Genomic DNA, 27,831 nt, shown 5'->3' with positions numbered 1-27,831 from the left:
TCTTCCACTTCTTCGTCTTCTTCTTCTTGTTATTTTTTTAGAAGTATTTTACTCTTGTTCTTCAGCATCTTGTTTATCAGTTTGTGTATAAATTTGCCTTTATTTTGACATATTTAGTGGGCCGCCTTGGCTCAGCGATAAGGCCAAGGAGCAGCTCATGTGCCGCCAGTCCATTAAAACGCAATACAAAGCCAATAACTAAGTGAGAGCTGGCTAGAGGAAGCTTTCCAGCAATTTGCGAACTGAATTTTAAGCTCTATTTATGTGGGTCAAGTAGTGAGTGGATTTGCTCTATGTGAAAGCATTTTAAGTGATTAAACTTGAGATGTAATTTATGCAATATAAAAAAGTTTATCAAAAAAAAAAAAAACATATCTTTATTAAATTGCTTAAGAAAAATATAAATATGAGATTACATAAATTCAGGTCTTAGAAATATTGCTCCCAAATATATAGCATTGTATTTTGCTATTGGACTTCTAAGTTTAAATTTAAAATATTTTTTAGTCATTTAAAAAATAAAAAAAAAAAATTTTTAATTTATCTTCTATTCAAGTAGAAATTTACATCTTAATAATGATAAAAGTAAATAATTTTTTCATTTTTTTTTTTTTTTTTTTTTTTTTTTATATTTACTTGATAAAATATTGAAGCATGTATTAGAAATATTTCCAATGATTTTTAAAATTTTTTTTAAAAATATTTAATACTCTAAGGAACTTCTTTTGGCTTTGCTTATCCAATCTTTACAAGAAAATGTATGAAAAGATAAGGAATGGGAGGGGATCTCAGTCTGGCTAACATATTTAGAGAGCAGGAAACTTCCCGCTAACAGAAATGCATCTATTACAGTTAAGCTAGGGACGTACCCACACAAAAAAAATTCACCTACTTCCTCAAGAAATCCACTTCAGCTAATCAAATACTTTTCCCGCCAATCTTATGCGTTATACAACACTATTTAGTATGCATTCTATGCACTCGCTCGCCAGCACCAAGACGAAGACGCAGCAGATGCAGTTGAAGCAGAAATAGCGACCCACTTAAAGTGCTAACGATTAATTTCACGCTGCCCTGGTCGCACTTTTCATACATTTTGAATGCTCCCTCGAAGGCAGCAGGAGTAGCAGGAGCCGTCCACATGGCGTATGAGTAATCTGCAGCTATGGCACTGTGGCCAAATCCCCTAGCAGCAGCGCAGTTGTAGTTGTAGTTGTAGCTGTAAAAAGTTGAGCAAGTTTCTTCATATTATTTATCCCATGTGACAAATTTGCTGCAGCAGATTTTCGCCTCTCGCCATAAATTATGCCAAGCTGAGAAAAATCCACAAAAAAAAGAAAGAGGAAAGAACGAGTGGAAATATATGAAAGAAAAGGAAAAGGCAAAAAGTTGTTGAGTTTTGTCAAAAGTTTTGTGCACATTTTAATTTAATAATCGTTGTCGCAGTCGTTAAGTTGAGCCAAAGTTTGAGCGAACTCCCGAGCGGCCACTGCTGATAGCTGAGAGAGCTGGCTGCATTTACATTTGCCTAATAGCCGCCCAATGAGTGAGTGGCCACTTAATTGATGAGCCGTGTTACGCTAGTGTGTGTGTGTGTGTGTGTTTGAATAAATAAAGGCCAAAGCTCAGCTGCTGTTGTTGGTGCTCGATTTTGCATTATTTATTGTTGGCATCGATGACTGTGACACTTGGAAGCGTTCAATATGCGAAACTCTTGCACTTGCATATTGTATAACATTTCAAATGCATGCCTGACAAACCAAGCAAATGACAGCACACAGCACATAGCGGTAGCAGCAGCAGCGGCAGCAGCAGCTGGACTAGTATCCTTCAACCAGGATACTGGCAGGAGCTACTGCTGCCATTGCCAGTGCTGACGTTGTCGTTTCTGTCACACAGTTAAAATGTGATAAATTCCATTAAGTGACAGCCACACACACACAGAGAGAGAGAGAGACACACACACACAGCAAGAAATCCATTTTGTGGGCTCAAATCAAAATGTACCCGCACACACACACCCACACTCACACCCACACACAGACACAGGCACATGTACACCCGCACAAATTCTAAACATCAACTTGAAACTTCATGTTCACATTGAAAGCCAAACTGCCACCAACAGACATTTGTACGCATCGCATATTGAAATTGTAATTTGATTTCTGCCTTTTGCCACCAACAACAATAGCAACAACTCTTCAACTGTCCAACTCCCTCTCTCTCCCCCCTCGCTCTCTCTCTCTCTCTCTTTTTCTATCTGTCAGCTATTCGTACTGCAGCAGAGCTCTCTATAATTTAGTCCAGAAATCGTTTTACTGTTGTTTCACAACTGAATGTCTCTTAATCAAATCTGAAGATCAAACGAGCTCTGCGTAAAGATTTTTGTTTGATTTGGATTTTTCTTTGAATATTTTTAATGATAGAGTAATGCATTGCTATAAAAGCCCACAAATTTTATATGGAATATACAGATTTTATATAGAACAAATTTAAAAGAGATTTTCAGTTTTATATATTTAAGAATAAAAAATAAAAAGAAGAGAGCTAATATGAATGAAAAAAATAAAATAAAAATAAAATCTATACGAGGACATGTTTACATTTATATAAAATATTGAATATATATAAAAATATATAATATATATATAAGAAAATTAAATCTTGATGAGATTACAACACACGAAAATAGATTTCCATCAATCTATTGTTAAATCAGATTTATTTTGTGTATGATTTTCCTATTTACTAATTTTTTTGCAACTCTTATAGAAACTCTCTATAGTAAGAGCATCTGCCAAGAGAATAACTCAAGTCGCCTGCATGCTCTGCCATCGCTTTGCAACAACTTAACAGGTGTTAAGCATTTTGTATATAAATTGAGTGTAGCCCGAGAATGGATTCCAATTTGTTGTTAAGTGCGAAAGGCAAGAGCTGTAGCCATGGAATTCTCAATTGTGGCTATAGTTTAGCAAAAGTACAAATAATATATTTTATACAAAAGTATTTTAGCAGCTTGAGCAAAGCAAATAAAAAACCGAGACTCTATCGTTCCATTGTTGTGTATGTTAAGATGATAGCTACATTTTTGTTATACAATCTTTGTACTGGATTTCTAAAATTTATATGCCATTAATTTAACACATGCTTAGTTTAGAAACAACTAGTAGGGTAATTGTACTTTGGCTTTCCATATAAAAATATTAAGAAAGAGAGAGAGAGAGAGAGATAGAGAGTGAAAGAAGGGTGAGAAAGACAACGAGGGGGTAAAAGATGAAGAGAAAGAAAGATGATAAGATCCACTGTGAAAGCAGATAAATTGGGAGTGAAAGAAAATATAGAACAACAATTTTTAATATATAAGAAAGATTTGAATAAGCCTATTAGATCTAGAACTTGAATAGAAAATATATCTGTCAAACTTCGAAGTTATATATGTATATATTTCAACCTAGTACCAACCATGGCCCTTTATTTTATTTCTAATTAAACTCCTTCTGGTCTTTAATAATTATTATAATAATAATTATTATTATTATTATTTTATTTTATTTTAGTTTTTTCATTTTATATCTACATTCAAAATTATAAAATTTTTATTCTTAAAAGTAGTCTTTAAATTAAATTGAAAATTTCAACTATATAATGATAATTAATAATAAAAAAAAATAAAAAATGTAATGCCGATTACTCTTTGCGGAATGCATTCATTTCATGCACATTCTTAAATACTTCAGCTGAGTGCAACGGATGTCAGCTCTAACTCTCGACTGCATCTGCCAGGAGACAGACAAAGCCTCGCGGCGCACTTAAATCATTATTTAATTTTAATTTTAAATGCGCTTTTTTCGCTCGCTTTTTCCCTGGATCGGGCTGTGAACAAAGGGCAAATAAATAAAGTAAAATGCCAAACTCATTACAGAGCAACTGGCGAATGGACGACAAGTGGCTACGTCACGGCAGCAGGCACCAGGCAGCAGGCAGCAGGCAACACGGCAACAAGTCGAGTACAACAATGCAACTGCAGCTGGCGGTAACAAAAAAAAAAAAAAAAAGTGGAAAAAATGGCCAACAATGCGGCGCTCAAAAGGCACAATGCTGGCTCAACACACACACACCTGCCCCAGCCCCAGCCTCAGTCCCAGCCGCACCTGCCTCACTGCTGCTGCTCGGTTGGCTGCATTGTTCGGTGGCAGTGGCCAAACGCTGGCGGCGTTGCCTCCATTGGGGCATTGATGCCAGGTGACAGACGGGAAAAACTGCCTCGCTGAAGTCCATGTGTGCGTGTGTGCGTGAGTTATGTATGTAAGTGTGTGTGTGTTTGTGCTCTGGCATAAAATTTTCAGGCCGCAACCAGGCATGTTTTCAAGCTAATTGCCCGCTATTTACATTTCAAATTGAAAAACTTAAAAAACGCAAATGAATATGCATAGGCGGCGCCAATCTTTAGTTTAGCTAAACTGAGCTAAATATGGTCATAAAATGGTCGTAATATGGAATAAGTTATATACTGAAATAGTAAGAAATTCTATGTTATATGCATAATAGTAAGAAAAATCAACTACTCTACTAAAATTATAAGATATTATATAATAATATAAAATGTTCAAAAATTCTAGAAAAAAATGTTATTGGAACCGTATATACTGCTATTTTACTTAAAAACTTTAACTCTACTAAAATTATAAGATATTAAATAATTATTTAAAATGTTCATAAATTCTAGAAAAAATTTTATTGGAACCACATATTCCGCTATTCTACTTATCTCTCCTATTTCGAATTCCCCTTCAGTTCAAAGGGTGCACTCTTAGCAGTCTATGTCATCAATTATGCTTGCATAGTCGATATGAATAATTTCTCTTGGTTTTTATAAGGCATATTTTGTTTAGATATGTTAAAATGCTCCAGAAAATTCAATTTTAATTTTACATTATTTTATTATATTTTTTAAATTTTATTTTTGTATTTTTATTTTTTTTATTTATTTATGTATTATTATTATTATTTTTTTATTTTTTTTTTTTGTTATGGCTATTTATTTTGAATAGTAAATTTCACTATTTTTTAGCTTAAAAAAAGTCAAAAATATTTTCTATATTACTCAGTTCAAAGCTCTTGCCTTACATGTATTAACAGACCCTCTGTTAAATTTTACACTTTAGTTTTTGCTGCTGTTAGCATACACATCAGATATTTTTTAGTATTTTTAATCATACACAAAATCTGCACACAATTTCCAGCCAATCCCTGCCTAAATCCGACTCCCTCCTACATTTTAAATGAGTTTCCTATTTCGTCCTCTATCAAAGCGTCAGCAGCTGGCACAAGTTTGACTCAATTTTCTATTCATTTGCGCCTATGTCAGAGGCAGACTGCAAAAATATTTCCCCTGTCAAAATGATCTATCTGGCTAATCAAAGGCCCAATACTCGTACGGCAAAAGTCTAAACTTCGGCATACGGCAAACATATTTTTATAAATATTGAAAAAAAAGAAAACGGAACGAAAAGTGTAAAAAATGCGCAAACATTAAAAAGATTTAAGTAAATTTGTCTTGCTGCGTGCGGCCATCAATAACTTTACGCTGCCAGCATATTTGACTTTTGGCGAGGGCTGTTACAATATTTTTGCAATGCCACGCCCCCCCCCCCCCTCCCCCATCACCTCCACTGAGTGGGCCAGCAGCCACCCTAGAGCTTATTACGGGGTGGGCATGTATTTTTGGGGAGTTGGGAGTTGGTTACTGCGGACGCATAAATCCGAAAAGTCAATGCAAGCCTTTAAAAATGTTTGCTCTGCCAGGGCAGTCAACCGGCTGCCAACCAGTTGCCACGCCCCTCCACCCACACACACACACACACACACACGTAGAGAGCCTGTGCACACTTTGCCAGCTATCTGGCTAATGTTTGCTCTTGGCATAGCATTACAAACATTAGCTTTTGCCTGTTCCATGCAAATATGCCAACGACTTTGGTAGCTTCGCTTTTCGCATTGCCCAAAAAAGTATGCTACAGTTTTTCGCTCCGCCAAGGGGACTGGCCCTTTGGCTTGAAAGAAACTGTAGCACACTTTTTTTTAAGGGAGGGGCAGAGGGGAGAAGGGCTGTAGCTGCTGCCAAAGCCTTGCTGCTAATTTCATGTTTCCTTTTCTTACACTTGCGTTCCATGTAATTTGAAAATCGATAAGCAACAGAGTTGCCAGCCCAATGCTTGAGGTGGTGCGCGGGGCAAGGGATTGCCATATTTTTGCATGAAAATCACGAACTTGTTGTCAAAAAATGTTACCTTATCGAGCTTTAGGCTGTGAAAATGATTGGGAAATGCGACGACCACTTCAATGCGCCAGCCAACCGGCTGCGGCAGCTGGGCGTGGCAGTTCAGCCCACGGTGTGTGTGGGCGTTTTGTTGCGGTAAAAACAATTTTCAAAGTTGTCAATAAAAAGGCAACTGCTTGAAATTTTACTCAGCAAGCGGAGGAGAGGTTTGGGGGGTTTGTCAAATTGTTATGCACGTTGACTGCCAGCCATTTTATTTTTGCTCCTTTTGCGTGTCAAATGCAGCCCACAACGGCAACAACAACAGCAGCAACACCAACAACAGCGGCAAATAATAAAATGACAAAGGATTGACATATTTCAAGTGTTGCATAAATGACGAGCCCACATTTCGTATGCATGAAAAGAAATGAGGGCCTCGCCTTCGGTTTTACTTTTGATTACATCGGAATTTATAGCCAACATTTGTGTGCGTGAAATGTTTCCAGCAATTCAATAAATATTTCATGCATATTCAATCACTAAATATCTTTATAATCGACACTTGGCTACATTGTGTGCATTGAATATTTGAGCTGAATAAGCATTAGGAATACCAAAATAACATTTGCTACAGTAAGCTTATCTTTCACACAAGGATTTATGAAGAGCTGCTTATACAGTAGGATATAAGAATATTTTACATTCAATATGGAGTATAAGAAACAATAATTTATTTTTTTTAAATATATACATTTAATTCTAAATTTTTCTATAAATTTATTTGATATATTTTACAAACGCTTTGTGAATCATTAAATCATCTATGCCAAAAATATTTATGTTTAGGTTACTTTATTTGGAAGCAAATTGTTTATCTATATCTATCTATCTATATCTACTTTCTATAACAGACCTCAGCCCATTCGGTCTTACTTTACCCATTCAATGAGTGCTCAGTGTTCCTTCCTTATTGCTCTATATCTAATCCCTTTGCTTCTCAGTACCTTTTTACGTGTATTTCGCATTCAATGTGACTTCTTCTTCGACATCAAATGCACATCATAATTAAGTCGGTTTTTGCCCTAATCTGCTTCTCGCTTAGTTCTTAGCCCATTAAAAATGTATTATTGTGTCTCACTTAGGCGAAGCACAATTTTACAAAGTCACAAGCGCCCCTCCCTCACTAAAAAACTGCTTGACAGACGCAAATGCTATACACACACACACGCATACAGAGAGACATATACACCCACACGACTTAATCAACAAAAGTACTAATTGCATAGAAGACTCACTGACATTGATGTCTGCCTGTGCAGCTCCACAGCCAGCTCCACAGCCAGCTCCATTGCCGTTAGCCAACCACCTCCATATTCACTTCAACTTCGAATTTCATTTGCGCTTATGTGCAATGGCATTACCTGCTGCTGCTGCTGCTGCTAGCGTTGCTAAGCTGGTCTGCATGTTAAGGGAGATATACCATACACACACACACACACACCCACACACGCACACAGTTGGCGCTGAACTTCATTAACGCAAAGTAAACACACGCATGCAGTTAGCGCTGACAGCAAAGTGTTTGATGTTGTTGTCGCTGAAGTTGTTGTTGTTGTTGTCGACAGTTTAAAGTTACATTTTCGACATTTTTCGGTTGACGGGGGGAAGGGCAGCGCCAAAAGTGCAGACAAGCTCATCTTTGCTGTCAGTCTGTTTGCGTTTGCAATTCAGTTTAGGCGCCGCTTAAAGCTGAAATTACGCATACGTCACGTATGGCTAGAAGATCTTTTTGGGCATCTTTTAAATGCATGCAAATTAACATGATTTAAATAATTAAATATAATTTGATGTGCTTTTGCGGCTTTGACAATCTCATTGTTGCTGTTGTTGTTGTTGTTGTTGCCTTTGTTGCTGGCGGCACATTTATGAGCCTGGGCGAGAGTCCATTAACAAAACATAACGATGTGTCATGTGACTCATAACGAGCGCTACACACACACACTCACCCACACACACATCCACATGCGAGGCATAGGCGGAACCGCAAATGCGGCACTTGGCGTATTTTTCTTTTTTATTTGCCTGTTTTTCATATTTATGAATTCTCGTGTGTGTGTGTGTGTGTGTGTGTGTGTGTGTGTGTGTGTGTATGGCTTTTAACAAGCCTAACGAACTGCCAAATTACGCGAAATAGCATTAAAAATTTAAATTTTGTTCGTGCCTCGTCAAAAGCGAAAGCGCTCAAAAGTAGGCAACATGAGAAAAAAACAGCCAAGCGTGCGCTTGTTCCTAAATGGCCATTCAACTTTTGTTGCTGCCTCTGCTGCTGCTGCCGCTGCTGCTGTTGTTGTTGTTATTGTTGCGCTTCTCGAAATAAATCACTTTAGCAAAATGCCACAACAACAAAGTGAATAAACCAATAATTATGATTAAAATATAACCAACAAAATTTGACTTTATTCATTTAGAAATAAATATATGACCTAAGCGCATTCATTATACTACGTAGAAAAATAAATAAAAACAATAAAAAATAAAGCAAATAATAAAATGAATATTTTATTATAATTTATATTATTAGAATTATTAAACAAATTATAAATATATTTAAATAATTAATAATATTAATAATCGAAATATTTAAACATATTAAAAAATAAATAAATATATATTATATATATAGAAATAGAAATGTATATAAAATAAATTGACAAGTCGAACGATATCTAAATTGTTATTCCCTTTGTGAAAATTAGTAGAGAATGATATCAGAAATTTAGTCGCTAAGCTTAGAGTTTCCAAGTCTAATACTGAAAACAATTTTATAATATAATTCAAACTATTGGTTGATATCTCTATCTGTCGCTCTGCCTCTCTCTGTATCTATGTCAACATTCCTGAATAAAATCAAAACATATGAAAGTATTGTTTCTTAAACATATGCTAGTTTAATAAAAAACAACTTCGAATACGAATTGAAGAATTAAATAACACGGAACATTTCAATTAAACTCCTTGCTGTGCTTTAATACACGAAAAGACACTTTCCTTATAGACATAGGAATCTATAATGTCTAGACTAATTGAAAAATGAAAATCTGTATTGAGAAATTAAATAAAACGAAACTTTTCAATAAGATTTCCTTGCTGCATTGTTAATAAATTCATAAATAATTGAATGTAAAATCCAGCTAAATAAATACTTTTTATTCATATAAGACTGAAGCCGCTTAAGCGACGTAAGATACGCATTGTGCACGCCTTGGCCCATATGCCAAGAGTCAATTGTGAAATGAAAAATAGCTTGATAACCGCATGTTAAATGAAGTCTACACTCGCTCCCTCCCTCTCTGTCTCACCCATTGTCTTGCTGTCTTTGTCTGCCCATCATGTAAGGCACAATATTTCCGGTAAGGTAATAAATAAATTGCATACGTAATTAAAATTGACGACTGTGCAGGCCTTCGCCAAGTCTATGGCAATTGTTACAGCAATTACAGCAACAGCAAAAGCAGAGAAAATGCAAAATAAGAAGAAGAAGCAGAGGCAGCAGCAGCAGAAGGAACAAAAGTTTTCCGACTTGACTTGTGCTTCCTTTTAACGTCAACCAGTTGCCAGTTGCTACTGCTGGCAGCTCTTTGTTGTTGTTGTTGTTGTTTTTCTTTTTTCTTGCTCTACGAGTTGCATGTGAAACATGGCTGTGGCCAGTGGCGCAGTCGAAAAATAGTTAAGAGGGGACTGCCGTAGGGCGGGATCGTTAGGTAACTTGTCTGCTTGCCTGCTGTTTGTTTTTAATTTGATATGTTCGGTTTGTCTTCTCGGGGCGCCGCCCTGCTCGTTGAGCCACATACTATTTGCATGACAAAAGCTCAACGATAGCTGCCCACTGTGGTGTGTCCTTTGGTCTAGGCAACACCTTTTCGATTGTTCCCAGTTCCTTGCTCGTTGTTCGTCCGTCCGTCCGTTCGTCGTTGCCATTGTTCGCCTCAAGTCACGCAACTCGTGCTTGGAAACAAAAAAAAACCTCATTCCGCCTGGGCTCATAACTAGCCCCATAACTTGATTTCTTCACAGCTCAAGAAAACAAGAGGCGAGCGAAGGGCATTGTGCGCCCTTTTCTGTTAATTCATTCGCAACTGGGCACACGATTAACTAGCCCCAAGCTCAGAGGCGAACTGTTAATTGCCTTGCTCATACAAATACACAAAGAGAAATGGAAGATTTATTTTAATTTTAACGAAAGTGAAGGCACGATAAATTCTGATTAAGGCAAATGAAAAGAAATTTGATTGGAGCTAACGCAAAGCATCTTTTGACAGGCTTCATTAGCATGCGCTATAGTATGTGGATATTAAATATGGTAGGACTAGTAATATTGGAATATATTTAAAATCTTCATAAAGCCATGTTTAGTCTTTATACTAACTACTTTTGGAGGTTCCAATGCCCCATCCTTCATTTAAAGCTAAGCGATAACTGTAGTTTGTATACTATGCTAATCCATTCATTATATTAACTGCAAAATGTAAATTTAACCCATTTCGATAAGATTTTGACTTCGTTTACAAATTTCTTATTGAGTATACTATACTTGAAAAGCCTGTCAAACAATATATTTCAAGCAATGCTAAAATCTAGGTTTACCTAATATAATTATGTTTATTGAAGCGATACATGTACTCCCCTTTGTGAGCTTATTGTCTACTAATTAAGCCCATTTGGCTGTGCCGGACTTGCGTTTGCTGTTATCGTAACAGAATTCTGAAACTTAACTGTTTGAATATGTTAAATCACTGTTAAAAAGTCTTAGCCTGAAAAATAATTTAAGCAAAAGTTAAAGGTCGTAGCATAAATAATACAGATCATTTTGTATTTAATATAGAACTGAGTCTATAATGCCCTCTAATATGTTAAAACTATTTTGAGAATTTTCTAGAATTTTTATTATGCTAAAGAAACTTAAACTTTATCTAGGATATTAAGTCTTAATGTTCAGCATATAGCGTCTACTTCTGTAAAGCTCAGAGTTTCGCAGTATATTTCATCTCCTTCATTTCCAAATATTAAAGAAAATGTGCATATTTCTTATTGACAATAACATTCTCAGTTAACATTTATGTTATGCTTATTATTTACTAATTCATTTCTCCTACAAAGTGTTCAATCATTGCCATTTAAATGCAGTAACTCAATCACAATTATTGTTACTTGGCTAACATGTGCATCACAGTTAACACAGTCTGTTCGTTTAACAGAAATTATCATAGCAGAAAGTCATTCACACATCTCGTAGCAACTGTGGTTCATATTGACTTGCACCACCTGTAGTAGCCGTAAATAAGAAATCTTGACTTCAATTCGTTATCCTGTTGCACATGCATTATTCATTTGTAATTTCTGTTAAGCGTCTCAACTGTTGGCAGTCGCTTTAAGTCAGGAATTTATGAAAGGCATAAATGTTGTCGCGGTTGTTTTTGTTGCCATTGCCGTTGGCGTTGCCGTTGCCGTTGGTGTTGCTGCTGTTGTTGCCGCTGTTTTTGCCGTCATGCGAGCCATTAAAAAATCAAAACAAGTTAACAGAAACCAACTAGTAGCTGGCAAGCCGGAAACCGGAAGTGAGAACAGGGCGCTGCCGCAAGTTTGCGGTGGCGCCCCGCGTGCGTCGTATGCAGGAAGCGAACAACGCAGCAACAACACCAACAGCAGCAACAGTAGCAGCAGCAGCAGTAAAAGCAGCAGCAATTGTTGCTGTTGCATCAAGCGGCTCGCGATAAAGTTGGCAACACGTTAACAAGTTTAAGTCGTGCGAGTGTGTGTGTGTGTGTGTGTGTGCGACATTTGTGACCCATGTAGTCCAATGTCAGAGCTGTTTGCTCTGACCCGTTGTTTAAACCTTAACAAACGAGGGTCATTTGCAACGGCCTCGACAGCGTCTGCTGCCATCGCCTCTGCCCCCAATCGACAGCCTCTTCTCCTTTTTTTTGGGGAGGGGGGCTAACTTGTCAGGCAGCACTTCATGAAGCTGCCAAGCGACAGCCGCTGGCTAATACAGCCAGAGCGCTCTGTTGCCATCTCTGTCGCTCACCGCGCTGCCAGACAGTCGAGGCTTGGGCATTATGATGCCATTAACTTTGCCAGAATTTAGCGCAGCGACAATTTATGCATAATGAGCGGAGAGCAGGCACAGCGAGAGAGAAAGAGAGAGAGATAGAGAGAGAGAGAGAGAGAGAGAGACATATGCAAGCTTCAAGTACACCCACGCAGAGATGCTCACACGCACACACACACACATATGCAGCTGGGCATCAGTAGTAGTAATAGTTGGTTACCCAGTGAACATTTTTGCCGAGATATATGTACCTGATGATGAGGTGAGGTATACCTGGAAATATGTGAAACTATTGATAATTAAGATTAATTTATTTACTATACATTAAAGTTGATATAAAATTAAAATTGACTTAAAAATTTGGCAAGGTTTTGGTCTAATTGTAAGATGAAGCTATAAATTATTTTCCATAGTGGATCTTTTTTTCAATTAATTTAGTATATGTACTGCATATGAAGAACAGTAACCTAATAGCAGTCGTCGAGCCTATGCATTATTATTGTTTAACAATTTAATGACATCATTATCAGATCCAAGTTAAATGTATAAATGGATACGAATTTGAGCTCAAGATCGTCTAAAAGCACGAATGAATGCCAAAGGTGGCAAAATGGAATATCAAATTGATTCTGCATCGGCAATAATCCTCAGAAGTGGCCACCAGAGTTGCTATCTTATCCTCACACGTCCAGAGAATAATTAGCGTCGAAGCAAAGATAATCGCTGAGACTGAAGCTGGTTTTGAGGTAGTCCTAAATCGCAATATTATTTAGCTGAAATTTTCATAAAAAAAACCATAATAAGATTATATATTATATTCGCTGTGACAGCAGCTGACTTTGATAGCTTTACTCATACCATATATTATAGACTTTTACTTATACTATATATACTTTTACTAACACTACTTATGTAGATAAGCCAAAGGCTTCAGCTGCCAGCGAATTACATCAAGTTTGTATTCAAGCCTACATATAAATCGTCTATAGGTTACGTTAAGAGCAACTCTATATATGAACTTCATCAATGGCATTTATAGAACACTTAATGAAAATATAAAAATAAAATGAAAAAAAAAACAAAAGAAAAAAATGAACTTAAGTATCACTTAATTTATCTATTTATCTATCACTAAACCTATCTTGTTTTTATGTGGGTTAAATTCAATTTCAATTAATGTTTTAATTAGTTTTGAGAACTCCATACTTGCCCTAGTTGCAGCAACTTGTCTCATTAATTTTGTTCACTGGGTTCACTTGGCTAGCAAAATGAGATTGTTTATGACAGCGCCCGTTGGGTAACTAACTCCCAGCAACTGCAACTGGCAGCGGCACTAGCTATAGCTATAGCTATACATGTGGCTGTGCATGTGGATGTGGATGTGGCTGTGCCACTGACGACAGCAAGTGGCAAGTGGCAAATGGCACTGGGAGTATTTGGCAGTCATAGACGTCAGCTACGACGTAAGCTAGCCAGGCCATAATACCACTAAATATGTGCTCACGAGTGTGCAAGTGTATGCATGTGTGTGTGTGTGTGTGTGTGTGTGTAGGATGTCTAGGGTTGCCATGGCAGGTGAAATTTCTTGGAAACACCACACAACAGCAGCAGAGGCAGCAGCAGCAGCCGCCGCCGCCTCATTGTGGCAATTGGCTGCGACTCGAGCTTGGCAACTGGAACTGAAACTCCCAGCAGCTTGCACTGCACACACTGTGCATGTGTGTGTGTGTGTGTGTGAGTTTGGCTCTGTTTATATTTGCACTATGCTTGACTTTGCTCGCTCGTCAGCGAAAAATTTGTGTTATTTGGCTGGCATGGTTGGGGTTTTTCTCTCGCACAGCTGTAAAATTTATGACACCACACACATACACTCACTCACACACACACACACAGTGGGGAATTTTTGCATAGTATTTGCACTGGGCAAATTAATTTTGCCTCGACTGTAGTATTTGCGTTTTGCGGCGAGCAACGCCCAACAAAAACAAACACACACACACACACAGAACCAGTGTAAAGGCAGCAATAAATGTATGTATGTATGTACGTACGAGCGTTTGGTTAATTAAAAATTTCTCATCAAATTATTTGAATTTCGTTGTTGCTGCTGCTGCTGCTCCTCCTTCTCCTGCTGCTGCTGCTGCCTGTTGCTGCTGACACGACAATTGCGTTTGCCGTGCTCAACTTTTTATCCTAGTTGTTTGGCCTGCGGCTGAAACTAAATCATAAAAGTTGCAATTTCAGCTGCTTTTATTGCAAACTATTTACCCGACAGTTGGCTTCAATTTGGCGGAGCTCATCTCAAAGCTTATGGGCGATGTGGTCTTATCTTAGGCTGAGCTCTGCTTCACTTGGCGACCATACGAAAGCAGTACAAATGCTGCCATGAAAAGAAAATCGCTTTAGAAATCGAATTATTATTGATTTGATCTGTATGTTAGATGCATATTATATCATTTTAAATGTAATTATATGCTATGTCAGTGAAGCTAAAGCTTGCCACCATAAGATTTGAGGAACCCTCGATAAATACACAGTTATCGATAGTTAGCTGTATCGATGGCTGAGGCGCTCGATACTTGGTGTGAGTGCCATAATGAGTAATGGCAGAAGAAGAAGATAAATATCGGCAGAATTGAGTTAGGTTTGAAAAAAAAAAAATAAAAAAAAATAAATAAAAAAACGTATAGAAGTAATTAAAGCTGATTAAAGCTAAGACATATAACCTCTTACTACAATATATCATAACATAACTTACAAGTAGCCGACGAGACTACACGCATAGTGCTCAGATTTTTGTTGATTGTCCGTGTCTTTAATTTGGCCTTTATTTTCTGCCCTTCGTATCATACGTATTCAGCTAATCTATTGACTTATTCTATGTGTTCTATAATATATGTAGATTCCTTTAAATTCTATTCGATATTCAAATTGAGTTGTTTTTTTGTTAACTATTAATTCTACCTGATATTAATATATATGTATGTACATACATATACATATATTATATATATCAAAACCCTAAACTGAACCTGAAAAATGAACGAGCTCTAGCTGAATAGGTTCGCAAAGAAATTCAACCTGTACCTCAACCTCTGCCTTTTTGAAATCATATTAAATATATAAAAACTATGTCCACAGATTTTATTTCACTTCTATCTAGTTTATTTAACAGCAAAAAAAAAACCCTCACAACTTGTAAATCGTTTAGAGATTTATAATTTGTTATACTACTCGACTAAAAACTGAATTGCTCTATAAATTGTTGCCATTAATTTCTATTTAAGCAACACTCGAGGCTGACACGAGCAGAACAACAATAAATCAGACGACAAAAAAAAAAAAAAAAAAAAACAAACAATTGTAAATGTTTGTGAAAACGAAATAAAGTCACGTTTTGAATTCGAGCTGAGAGAAAGAGAGAGAGAGAGAGAGGAGGAGATGCTACAAAGTGCAGTGTTTGGTGTAGTGCCAAAAGGTCAGCTCAAGCTCTCTTTAATCTCTACATATGAGAAGCGCCAGCAAATGGAGTCGAATCGACTTTTTTTTACACAAACTAAAGTGCAGCTTTATATATAGTGTATATATGTGTGTGTGTCTGTATTGGGGAAAACTTTGACATTTGCATTTGTCACAGTCGGCGGCAAAAGTTTGCAGCTTAAATTCCTGCATGCATTTCAACACGCAATTGGCATGTGACAGTCAAAATGTTTGCACAAGATGAGACAGTCAAACAGCGACAGAGACAGAGAGAGAGACAGAGAGAGATAGCGACTGAGAGAGCGGGATAGGCTAACATACGAATCGAATGTTTGATATATCAATTTGAAAAGTTTGACTTAGTTTTTCCCACTCGAGCATTTCGATTAAAGTTTTCCATGCGGCAGATTAAAAACTTTTATTCCCAGCTCAACTTTTGTGTGACCAAAAAAAAAAAAAAAAACCAGAAAAAGGATAAGAGCAACACACACACACATATACACAGAATACACATTTGCATTGTCTGCATTACTTGGCAACATTTTGAGTAGGTTGCAAATGCATTTCGAGCATTTCTTTTTCTCTTCCAGCCAAGTGGGCCATGGGCCATAGAAAGCAATAACCAACAAACAACAGCAAAAAGCTAAAGCCATGAAAATCGAATTGATTTAAATATGAATTGATGCAGTTTCAGCAGAGCTGAGGCTTACAAATAATCCGTTTATTTGGATGTCTTTAAACTAAAGCGTGAAGAGGATTAAAGTGAAAATTTGTGAATTATGTGAAGTTTTATGATAAGTGAAAAGTTGCTTAAGATTTATTTTAAGTGAATAATCAGAGAGATTTGATTGAAGATACGTATAATAATAAAATATAGAGATGTGGATATGTAGAAGATATGCGCTGATATATGTACATATGTACTTGATATATATAGAGGAGATAGTATATGTTTTTGGGAAGAAATTAAATCACTCTCGTGGAGTTAACTAATATAGGTGGCCAATACCAACTAGAGCTGGAAAACTATTAATACTGACGATAGATATTTGAGAACCATAGCTGGTGGCAGTGGCTATAATCACTAAGAGGACATCAATAGTGCCGAGAGTTACTTAAAAAACATCATTAATGACTGAGTGAATGGATTGTATAGTAAAAATAATGAAGAGTTATTATAAATTGTGAGAGAGGCAGTTGAACTTGGAACTAGATCTAGGTATACAAAGAAATGCATAAATCTAATTCATAAATCGATTATAGGTGGCTACAAAACTTGATTGCAATGGCTTGTCTCTCTAATTTGTCTAAATTGCTCCATTTGAAAATTAAAAATGCAAATAAATTATAAACCAATTACTCAAAAAGCAAATCTACACTGTACGAAAAGTAGAGTAACTTCGGCATATGTATGTGTGCGCGCATTCAGTCATTCATGCGTGTTTGCTTATCTGCTGATTAGTATTTTTTAACCATGTTGCCTGTTGGCCTAGAGGTCCGTGGGCCAGACAATGGGCCAAAACGGGAGCGTTGCGTGTGAGACGTAAATTAGCGTTTCATTAGAGAACAGGTGAAATTTGTTCACAATGTTGTAGTTGAATTGGCCGGTTGAACAGGTTGTTGTTGTTGTTGTTGCTGTTGTTCGCTCAGTCGCTAATGCCGTGTCCATATCCGTGTCCATGTCCGGTCGGTAGCTAAAAATAAAACATATAAAGGCCGCAAATTAGTTGCATTACTTGATTAGAGCCGCGCAAATGCTGTTATTAAAATTCAATTTCCTTTACGTGCAGGCGCGCATTGCATGTCTAATCGAGTTTAACAGGTTTTCCATTTATCACAAAAAAAAGGGGAACACACACAAATAGCAATAGAATAAGAATTTTTCAATGAAACTCTGATGTGAATTCTATTTAAATGTTATCGAGAAGCAAGCTGGCTGCCTATCGTTATCGAGCTGTCAGTGTTGCACAATGTCAGACATCATAGAAGTATTGTTCAGTAACAACTGCTCTACATGCTTCTGATGAGTTGAATTTTCATTTGAGACTTCTCACTCAAACTAAAATAATCAAAAGGTTTGAAAACTTCAACAAAAAAAAAAAAAAGTAAAAATTAAGGAAAAAATCTTGTGACCACAAAATTTCTACTATTTTGAGATCTAATCGAGGTTTGTTGAACGGACGTCGCCGTGTGCATAGTACCACTTAAATTTCGCAGTTTTTTTTTTCGCAGATAACCAAAAAGCAGGGAAGGCTTCAAGATGTCAGATCGCAAGGCAGTGATTAAGAATGCTGATATGAGCGAGGAGATGCAGCAGGACTCGGTCGACTGTGCCACCCAGGCATTGGAGAAGTACAACATTGAGAAGGACATTGCTGCCTATATCAAGAAGGAGTTCGACAAGAAGTACAACCCCACCTGGCACTGCATTGTCGGCCGCAACTTTGGCTCCTATGTGACCCATGAGACACGCCACTTCATCTACTTCTATTTGGGACAGGTGGCCATCTTGCTCTTCAAGAGCGGCTAGACTCAACATTGGGGCATTCACACCACACCGAGACGTTCCGCACATTCGATCGGAAGGAGAGCCCCAAAACTAACCTGAAAAAAAAATGAATAAAATAAAATACATTCTGGATGAGACAAACACAAACATATGACAAATATCTGTTTAAATTACAATTCATAATTCTCCCAAAAATGGTCTTTTTGTAAAGCAAAATTCCATAAATTTCTGTGCAATTTCACACTCAATTCAAATTATAATAAAGGATTTTTTGTTGAAAGGGAAAGAAGTCGTAGATGAATTTATTTATTTATTTATTGTAAAAATGTTGATGGGCAAAGAGCTTGGCCAGTGTTGCCACCTAGTTCACTTGCGTGAGGAAATATCAAAAATCATGTTTAGCTGTCAATCTGTGAAAAACTTTTCACATCTCCAGAAATCTCGATTTCCATTTACCTTAGATTTATCAGTCAAATTGAAAGCAATACCAGATTCCTATTGAACAGCACAAATTTGTGATAAAACAAAATCGGAAAGCTGCGTCCGTTGGATATATTTCACAGTCAGAACGACCACAACGTAAGTCAGTCTATTCACAAGAAGGAGTGGGTGTTGCTCAATGCCAGCGCTCTTTTACAGAAACTGTTGAAGGCGATTGCATAGCACAGCCCCAAGATGTCCGACCGCAAGGCAGTCATCAAAAATGCGGATATGAGCGAGGAGATGCAGCAGGACGCTGTGGACTGCGCTACCCAGGCACTGGAGAAGTACAACATCGAGAAGGACATTGCCGCCTACATCAAGAAGGAGTTCGACAAGAAGTACAACCCCACCTGGCACTGCATCGTGGGTCGCAACTTTGGTTCTTATGTGACCCACGAGACGCGCCACTTCATCTACTTCTACTTGGGTCAGGTGGCCATCTTGCTCTTCAAGAGCGGCTAGAGCCGTGCAGAGCCAGTCAAAATATAACTCTACACTTGCCTAATTGTTATTGAAGCTGCACACACACACACACACACATACTTATAAATGACACACTCTTGACATTATCTTGCAACACTTAACGCAACACACGAATCTATGGAGTGGCAAACGCTATATCGTATCAATTCACCTAACACTGGGAATGCTTTCACTTTAATTTACATGATTCGATGATGATGACTCACTCAGCTTTCGATATGCATTAAATCAACTACATCAGCAATAGTCTGAGTTATTTTTGTAGAGTCTTTGTAAATGGGAATTATGCCAATAAAGACGAAATTTTGTATAGCCTGAATCCATGGAAGATATGAAGTCAAGGTAAAGTATTTTACGAAAATGGATAATGGAAGACGGACTTCGTTAAGTATATATATTCTTGAAAAGAATGACGACCCAAGTCAGTCTGAGGTTATGTGTTAGCTCTGTATAATTGGCATATAGAAATTGATGGTCACAGCAGCTCTCCGCAGGAGTTATGTCTAAGTCGGGCACTGCCCATTATAGCACCTATTTGAAGCTGCCGAGCTTTTTGGGCAACGCTGGCTCCAATCATTTACGAAGGCACAAATAAAAGCCAATACGATTTAATTTAGCTTTTTATTTATTAATTTAATACCGAGTCTGTGGTAGCTGTTTAGGCAAGTTATTTTGATGCGAGAGTGACAAATTTATAGATGTTGCGCGAATGAAGACTATTTTTGTACAGAGTTTAAGGAATAGAAGTAAGTATGAGTGAGCAATTAACAGAGCAGCCGAAATTTACATATGAATGTGTGTTATGCTTAGTTGTGAGCATGAGTGCATTAACAGAGAATGAGAATGACAAAGGCAAGAGATTAACTTAGCTTAACTATTAAATTAGCTGCTGCGCCGAACAGCACCCTTGCTTGTTTTATATAGATATTAAAGCTGTACAACTTTATATTTATTGAAACCTCACGAATGACGATAAGCTCGTTAAGCATTGCTTGTTGCTGAAGGATGAGTCACTGAAGGATCTTGAGCAGCTTAAAGTATTGAGCGAATTTGAAAGGAATATACGTGGAAGAAGCTCACTTATCGCAACTAGAAGCAAAACTACAGGGAACCCAGCCATATATGATATCTGATTTACCAGCGTATCTGCTAGTCGAGCATGCTGCTCTATTCATCGCAAGCAGCATTGATCCAGAGTCCTGAATGAAGCTTTATGTATGGAGCTGCAGCACCACAGCGCAAACAATGCAGTGCAATGCTGCATGTATGTGTGCATGTGTGTGTGTGCAAGCGTTAACACCTGACCGTGGCAAATAAAAATGGCTTAATTAAGTTAATTAAAATATTGTTGCTGCTGGCCAGCGCACGCTGTTCGCATTTATGTGCTTTTATTATCTCGCCGATTGGCAATTTGTTGTTGTTTTATTATTGTATTTTCTCGTTTTCGGACCTTGGCAGTTGCCCTCGAAAAAGGATGTCGACGAGTGCATAATTATGCTCGGGCACGTACTAGGCCGCAGAATGCGAGAAGCAGAGAGCCCAATGACAATACTATTAATAAAGTTGCTGGACCGCAATGTTCATGTGTGTGTGTGTGTGTCCGTGTGTGTGTGTGTAAATTTTTGTTTTAAATACTCGGGGCCAAACAGATGCAAATGTTGTCCTTTGAGCCGCTTTCACGGCTCGCCGACTTTTGGCCTGGACAGGTGGACAGCTGGACAGCTGAATGGGATATGCGAATGCAATTGAATTGCCGTCCAGTACGCAGGTACAGACAGCGTCTCATGCATATTTCATGCCCTCGAAATGCTTTCCATGCTTAACAAAATCCTTTGCGCCAATAAAAATTTAAGTGCCACGCACGCACATGGACTCGCAATCAGGTTTATGTGCTCAACCGTGCTTTATTAATATTTTTACGTTTGTCAATTTATGGTAATTTTTTATGTTCTAACATTAAAACATATACGCATACATGTGGCAACAAAAGACAGAGACCGTGGCCACGTTCAGGTGAAGTCGTCATTTACTTAATGCTGCGACCTCGGCCAGACCTTCCACGCTGCTGCGAGACCCAAGCAATTCTGCTTAGCTTCTGACCCCAGCTAAGCAAACGCCTGCGTTCCTCTGCCGCCCAGTCTGAGGTGACTTGGCCGGCAGCTGTTCAGGCCAGCGCCACTTGCCACTAGCTCTGCCCGAGCTGAATGAGCGCCAGAGCGCCGTTTGTTGAGTCTGCGCAGTTGACACTCTCCAGTTCGGCGAGTGGCGAGTGCGACTGAAGAGACTCGTTGGTTCGATACTCGAAACATTCTCTGAATGCTCAAAAGAATTTGAAAGTTTTGTAAATTTTTATTATATTTAGTTTTCTTTTTTAATATTTTAATATTTTTTTGTGCTTTATATAAGTTTATTATTTTATTTTTATTTTTTTCAATCATGAGAAAATATTTTTTACTATGGACTTTTACTTTTAATTAAAAAAAAATTTTTTTTTATTCAAATTTTTATTATTTTTGGGATGTGTTTAATTATTTACATGTATGGCGGCTCTTTATAAAACATTTAATTTAATTTATTTAAAAATAATGGCGAAAAAAAGGATTTTTATAAGTTATATAGCTTGTGAAGATGTATATTTAAAAAAAATAAAATAAATAAAAATAAAAATAAATAAAAAGAAATATAAAATATTTGTAATATTATAATTTACAATATTTTCTGTAATTACGATAGACTAAACATATCTCTATATACATATATCCATATATATGAACATATATAATACAATATTATTATATTATTTATATATTTTTTTATATATTTTAAAAATGATACTACAAAATAAAATCCAATGTATATACGTGAAATTTATTAAAAACCTTGAAGTTCTTTTCATTTCGCACACATGCATTTTCTAATTGAACACATTTAACACTTTAGCAAAGTTTGAATAATAGATGGCCGAAAAATTAGAATACAAAGCCGGCAAATAAATGTGACTAGCAAAAGCTTTTTGCGAGCTAAATGAATAAAAGAGAAGGGGGGAAAAGTGGTTTTTGATTAAAATACGAATGGAAATAAAACAAAAGGGAAAAACTTGATTTAAAGAGATATATTTGATGGCCCATTTGCCATTTTGCCATTTCTCCATTTTCCATTTGCATATGGGAAATCGCATGCAATTCGACCAATTTCCCTGACCCACACAAAAGGAGCAACCGAAAGTTTGTTGTTTTTGTTGGTTTTTTTCTGTGTTGCTTTTGGTCTTTTTGCGCTGTGTGCGGGTCAAACAAAATGCGAACTTTTATAAATTACAGTCAGTAGCACTGACCTCAATATAAAATTACACAACATGACTTGAATAAACACACATACACACACACATATGTACATGTATGTGTGCTGTGCAAGAAGAGAGGAACAATTGGAAGTGCCATAGATACGAGCGTAATTGCATTTTACTTTGTTGCATTTGGTCAGGCAAAAAGCTAGAAAAGCCAAAGTCAAACAGCCAACCACATATGTACGCACACACACACACACACACACGCACACACACATGTGTCAACTTTTTTGCCGTTTCCTGCTGCCTCTGCTGCTGCTATTATTATTATTATTATTTTTGTTGTTGTTAATTTGTAACTGTAGCAAACAACAAAAGCCAAGCGGGTCGCAAAAGTGGGCGTGTCACCACAGATGGGGCGTGCGGCAAAGTCAACACTGTGAGCAGTTTTATCAGTCAGCGCGGCACAAATGCAGCTGCAACAACACTTTTGCAGTGACAAAAAAACAGAGAAAAAAAAACTTAATGAAACATAAACAAGACAGAGGCTGAGGCTGAGGGCACAAACCAAACCAGAAATGAGCAGAAACAACAAAACAATAATAAGAGCCACAGCAAATAATGCACACACAAGCTGGGGGAAAAAAACATCTTACAAAAAATTGCAATAATCTAAACAAGAAAATTTCTCATTTGTTGCGCAATTTAACATAAATCTAAAAAGGAAATGAAATACGAGTCGAGAACGAAACTTAAATACACTAAGTTAAATTATGTGGTAATTTATTAATTAATATATGTTTTTTAATTAAGAACTGAAAGTAGCGAGAAAATACAGCGCAAGCAAAGCCCAACCAAATTTTGATTTTATAAAGTAATTTATCTTAAAAACAAATTCTTTAAAAATATTAATTTTAAATAGTAATTTTTCTAAAAAAAAAAGAATTCCTAAAAATATAAATACGTTATACATCTTACTATAAAAATCGGTAAAAATAAATAAATATATATATATATATATTTTTATTTTTTTTGTATATGTAAATCATGTTTTATTTTATTTTACTACAGTTTTTGGAACAAAATATTCTCCGAAAATTTTTTTTTTTTTTTTTAATATCTTTAAGATAACTCTACAAAAAAACTATAAGTTTTACATACAATGTATATTATTTTTATAAATATTTTAAAATAATTTATATATTTATATATGATTTTTTATGATTTTATATTATTTTTAGAAAATCATTTAATAATAAACTCTGCTCTAAATATAATTAAAAATAAATTACCTTTAGAACTTTACGAAATTTTAATAAAATTTTAGATTTCCTGCTTTCAAATTTGTTATAATGCTAACCCATAATTCGATTAAATTCGTGTTTTCACATGTAGCTGACAACCGTTGGAAAAAAGTTGAAAAAAAGTAAGGGTAGCCCCTGCCATTGTCATGCTATGCTCATGTAGAAATGCACTAGATTATCGCACACATAAAGCATAATAATCGCCGGACCGAGCGAGCTCTGACAGGCAGTCAGAGGGTATTCTTTTGGGGGGTATTCTTCTCAACTGAGTCGGAAACTTGCAGTGCCTCACTTTTGGGCGTGATAAATGGAGCCAAGTGCTGGGATCCAACAGCCTCCCCGCAAAGCCGCAAATCCAACTGAGAGTGGGGAGGGGCCGAGTGGGCGTCAATTTTTCATTTGATATCCTTCACTACATATAAGAATCTGTCTCGTGTGAATTTGGGAATATCTAGCCCTTGGCCATCTCTCTCACTCCCTATCGCTCTTCCTCTCTCTGTCTCTCTCTCTTTCTCATTCTTTATTGTTCCTGACCATTGTTGGTGTTGCCTTGTCCTGCCTTGACTCGAACTCGGACTTGGACTCGGATTTGGTTTTGGTTTTAGTTTTGTCTGTCAACTTTACTTTTCATGTCTCGCTTTAAACAATTGTCCAATGCTCCATTGTTGATTCTCAGCTTTGGCATTGATATCGGGCATATCAACTGTGTTTGCTTACAGTGCTCCAGTTTCCACTCAATGGAATAGAGATTGATGATGCGCTCGCAAAAATTCACATTTCAAATGATATATCTATTATGTATTACATCGCATACCTCTGACAGGGTATTTAGCTATCGGGCTACGGGCTGCGACCCTCCCTCTCTCTATCTCTCTCTCTCTTTTGCCATGTTTTTGTTACTTTTTACATTTTGGTTTGTTTTATTGTTTCTTTTGATAAATTGTGCGCCTTTCGTTTTGACACATGTCAGCGTTTGTCTGCCCATTGTGCAAACAGTCGTAACATAGAGGCTCTGCCTTTGATTGTCTAGGCTGAGGTTAACGCTCCTTTTCATTCAAAGAGAAATGAGGATTTTAAAGTTTGCCGAAGGTCTGAGCATATTCTGTATTATATGAGGCAATCCAGAGAAAGAGAGAGAGAGAGAGAGAGAGAGAGAGAGAGAGCGGGAGAGAGAGAGAGCGAGAGAGAAAAAGAGAGATATATATCTTCAATTTAATTCTAAAATAAATTAATAACGACTAATAAAACGTGATAATAATGTTAGCTTGGCAAACGATATAACAATTAACCGAACTTTTCATCTTCTAAAGAAAGAGAGAGAGATACAGGCAGAGAGTGAGAGAGAGAGAGAGAGAGAGAGATAGATGCAAAAATGAATATATGTACATATAAGGCTCTAGGTAGTAATAAGAGAGAGAGATAGAGAGAGAGATAGAGAGCTAGAAAGATAGAACGATAGAGAGCGAGTGTGAGAGAGAGGTAGACAGAGATAGAGATATGACGAGGGAGACGTAGAGAGACACAGACTTAGAGAGACATATATACGAATATATAGAGGTACAGGGGAGAGGAGAGGAGAGAGGTTTAGCTGAAATAATAAAATAAATAGAGACGGGTATAATATAAATACAAAGAGGCAGAGAGAGACCGCGATTGCGGTCACTAGAGAGCGAGAAAGACTAAGTAGCTGAGGGAAATAAAGAGATGAAAATAAAGTAATTTTAATTTTATAGATATTTAATATACTATGACCTCATATAAAGAGCTTATATACATATATGAATGAGTTTAAAGTAAATAGCTCTTAGATTCATATACAAAAACAAGAAATAAGAAAACTGTTATGCACTATTAGAGAGGGCAACAGCTTTTCCTATTCGCAGGTCGTATGAATAATACTGTTGTAAAATCCAGTATATAATAGAATAACATATAAAATTGACATACATATCAAATAGTTTCGATATATGCGCAGGTATGGGCTATAGATGCCAGTCGCAATATTTTGTTTGCCGGACGTGTTTGCATTAGACACAACATCGAGGCGTAACGATATGGCAGAACAGTTGTGCTGTTGTGTGAATGCAGTCAACTATTTGCTGTCAGTGCGCCGCTTGTCACTTCAGCTGACATCGGGTGGGTGCACTAGGCCAGGAATAGCAGCAGCAGCAGCAGCAGCAGCTCCTGTGCAGGACACACGATTACATGTCCTGTCAGCTACCAGCTACTGCCTAGCTGGCTGCTTGGCCTGATGTCTGACTGTCACGAGGGCATGTCAGCGTCAGTTTATGCGCCTGACAGCGTCAACAATTTTATTTACTTAATTTGGCTTTAGTTTGTCATTTATTTACTTGTTGGCCACAACTGCCCCATAGTCGCGTGTTCCTCTCCCTCTCCCACCCCCTATCTTTCTTTGTCTATCTCTCTCTCTCTCTCTCTCTCTCTCTCTCACTGGCTGTCGAGTGACATGCCTAACGCCATCTCATCTCAGTTGCTCATGTGCGTCTCCTAATGTCTGTTGTTGTCACTTTGACGCTTGACGTTGCTCCACTTGCCGTTTGTCGCATTTGTGCCCTTGTTTGCTCTATCGCGGGGTAGTTCCGGCTACGGCTGCCTGTTTACAGTTGTCATTGAATGTAAGAACCAAATGTTTCAAAATGCTTTTGTATAGCAGCATCTATTTGTTTATCGATTTTCCTTGACTCTCTTCTCTCTCGCTTAGCTCCGTTGGTGTCCCCTAATTTAGAATTTAAAGTCACACAAATTTGACGTTTGTTATATTTTAAAATCCATTTCGTTTGTAGCTTTATTTAGTAAATTTATCAAAATTTTCATTTGCTTGTTTCCAGAAAACCTTATATGACTCTTGAATGTCAAACAATTCTTATTCCCATTCTTAGCACCTTCTGTTTTTCATAGTTTCAATAGTATTACTGACCATATTTGGCTGTGAATAAGGTATAGCTGGCGGGCTGGGGTAGTAATATTGTACTAAGTTTCAGTACTTTCTTAGGCTATACAATTATAGTTTTAGCTTTTACTTCGGCATTATATCTTTAAAAAATAAATTAAAATAATAATACGAATTTACATTTTTTATTTAAAAACATCAATACACAGATTTTGCATTTTTCAAAAAATTCTTACATTTTAATATTAATTAAATGTATTTTTTAAAATAAAATAAAAAAAATATTTTTATGTTCTACAATATTCTGTTTAACCCTAAGACCATTTTAAAGTAATAAATATTTAAGGTAGTGAATATGATTTTTAAACCAATGTAATATAGAATTTTTTTGTAAATATTTTTGTTACATTTTTTTTTAAATTTATATATATTTATTAATTTTTTATTTTGTATCTTTATATTTTTTATTTTTATTTATTAATTAATAATTTTTATTTTTTTTATTTTTTTTTTTTTTGCATTGCTTTGGTTTCCTGTAATGTGTGCGACACATTCTGTGTACCCGCAGCATAAGGCTGGCCTTGTTGTTGCTCATTTCTGGCCGCTGGCACGTGCTGCTGAATTGTTTATGAAAATTTAGAGCTCGCGTTTGCTGTCGCTGCTGTTGTTGTTGTTATTGTTGTTGATGTTGCAACACTTGTGCGCACTTTCATTAAATATTTATTTCAATCACTTGATCCAAATGGAAATACGTTCAGGTGATATCAGCTAAATCAGAGCTGAAACAGAGGGCGTGTGTGTGAGAGAGAGCGAGAGAGAGCAGAGAGTGGGAGAGCGAGGGAGAGAGAGGCTGCACTAACATTTGTCATTACACATTAATAGCGCACCATTAATCTTTTCGTGAGCTGTTGGCCAAATGAATGCTGCTACCAAGGGCCAAGTCCCCGTTAATTAATGTATGCCATTTAGCCGGAAAATTGCAGGGGTGCACACACACATGAGCC

General features: G+C 36.9%; 2 protein-coding genes and 1 long non-coding RNA gene across 3 annotated transcripts; 2 read left to right on the top strand and 1 right to left on the bottom strand.

The window, feature by feature from the left end:
• Positions 1 to 16,537: 16,537 nt before the first annotated feature.
• On the bottom strand, positions 16,538 to 17,792 carry LOC149091620 (uncharacterized). Its single transcript, XR_016196426.1, has 2 exons — positions 17,639 to 17,792; positions 16,538 to 17,548 (listed from the first exon to the last, which is right to left on the bottom strand). It is a non-coding gene; the product is annotated as an uncharacterized LOC149091620 (long non-coding RNA).
• A 57-nt stretch (positions 17,793 to 17,849) lies between these two features.
• Positions 17,850 to 18,652, top strand: LOC115562159 (dynein light chain 1, cytoplasmic). Its single transcript, XM_030382995.2, has 2 exons — positions 17,850 to 18,021; positions 18,087 to 18,652. Exon 2 carries the CDS (start codon positions 18,115 to 18,117, stop codon positions 18,382 to 18,384), a length of 270 nt encoding a protein of 89 aa, XP_030238855.1. The 5' UTR covers positions 17,850 to 18,021; positions 18,087 to 18,114; the 3' UTR covers positions 18,385 to 18,652.
• Positions 18,653 to 18,753: 101 nt separating this feature from the next.
• Positions 18,754 to 19,573, top strand: LOC115562158 (dynein light chain 1, cytoplasmic). Its single transcript, XM_030382993.2, has 2 exons — positions 18,754 to 18,942; positions 19,003 to 19,573. Exon 2 carries the CDS (start codon positions 19,039 to 19,041, stop codon positions 19,306 to 19,308), a length of 270 nt encoding a protein of 89 aa, XP_030238853.1. The 5' UTR covers positions 18,754 to 18,942; positions 19,003 to 19,038; the 3' UTR covers positions 19,309 to 19,573.
• The last annotated feature ends 8,258 nt before the right edge of the window (positions 19,574 to 27,831 follow it).

Source organism: Drosophila navojoa, chromosome 3, assembly GCF_054131105.1.
Source record: "Drosophila navojoa isolate 15081-1374.11 chromosome 3, UAZ_NAV_1.0, whole genome shotgun sequence".
Classification (NCBI taxonomy): domain Eukaryota; kingdom Metazoa; phylum Arthropoda; class Insecta; order Diptera; family Drosophilidae; genus Drosophila; species Drosophila navojoa.
The sequence above is the reverse complement of the archived record's forward strand: the minus strand, read 5'-3'. Positions and strand labels throughout refer to the sequence as shown.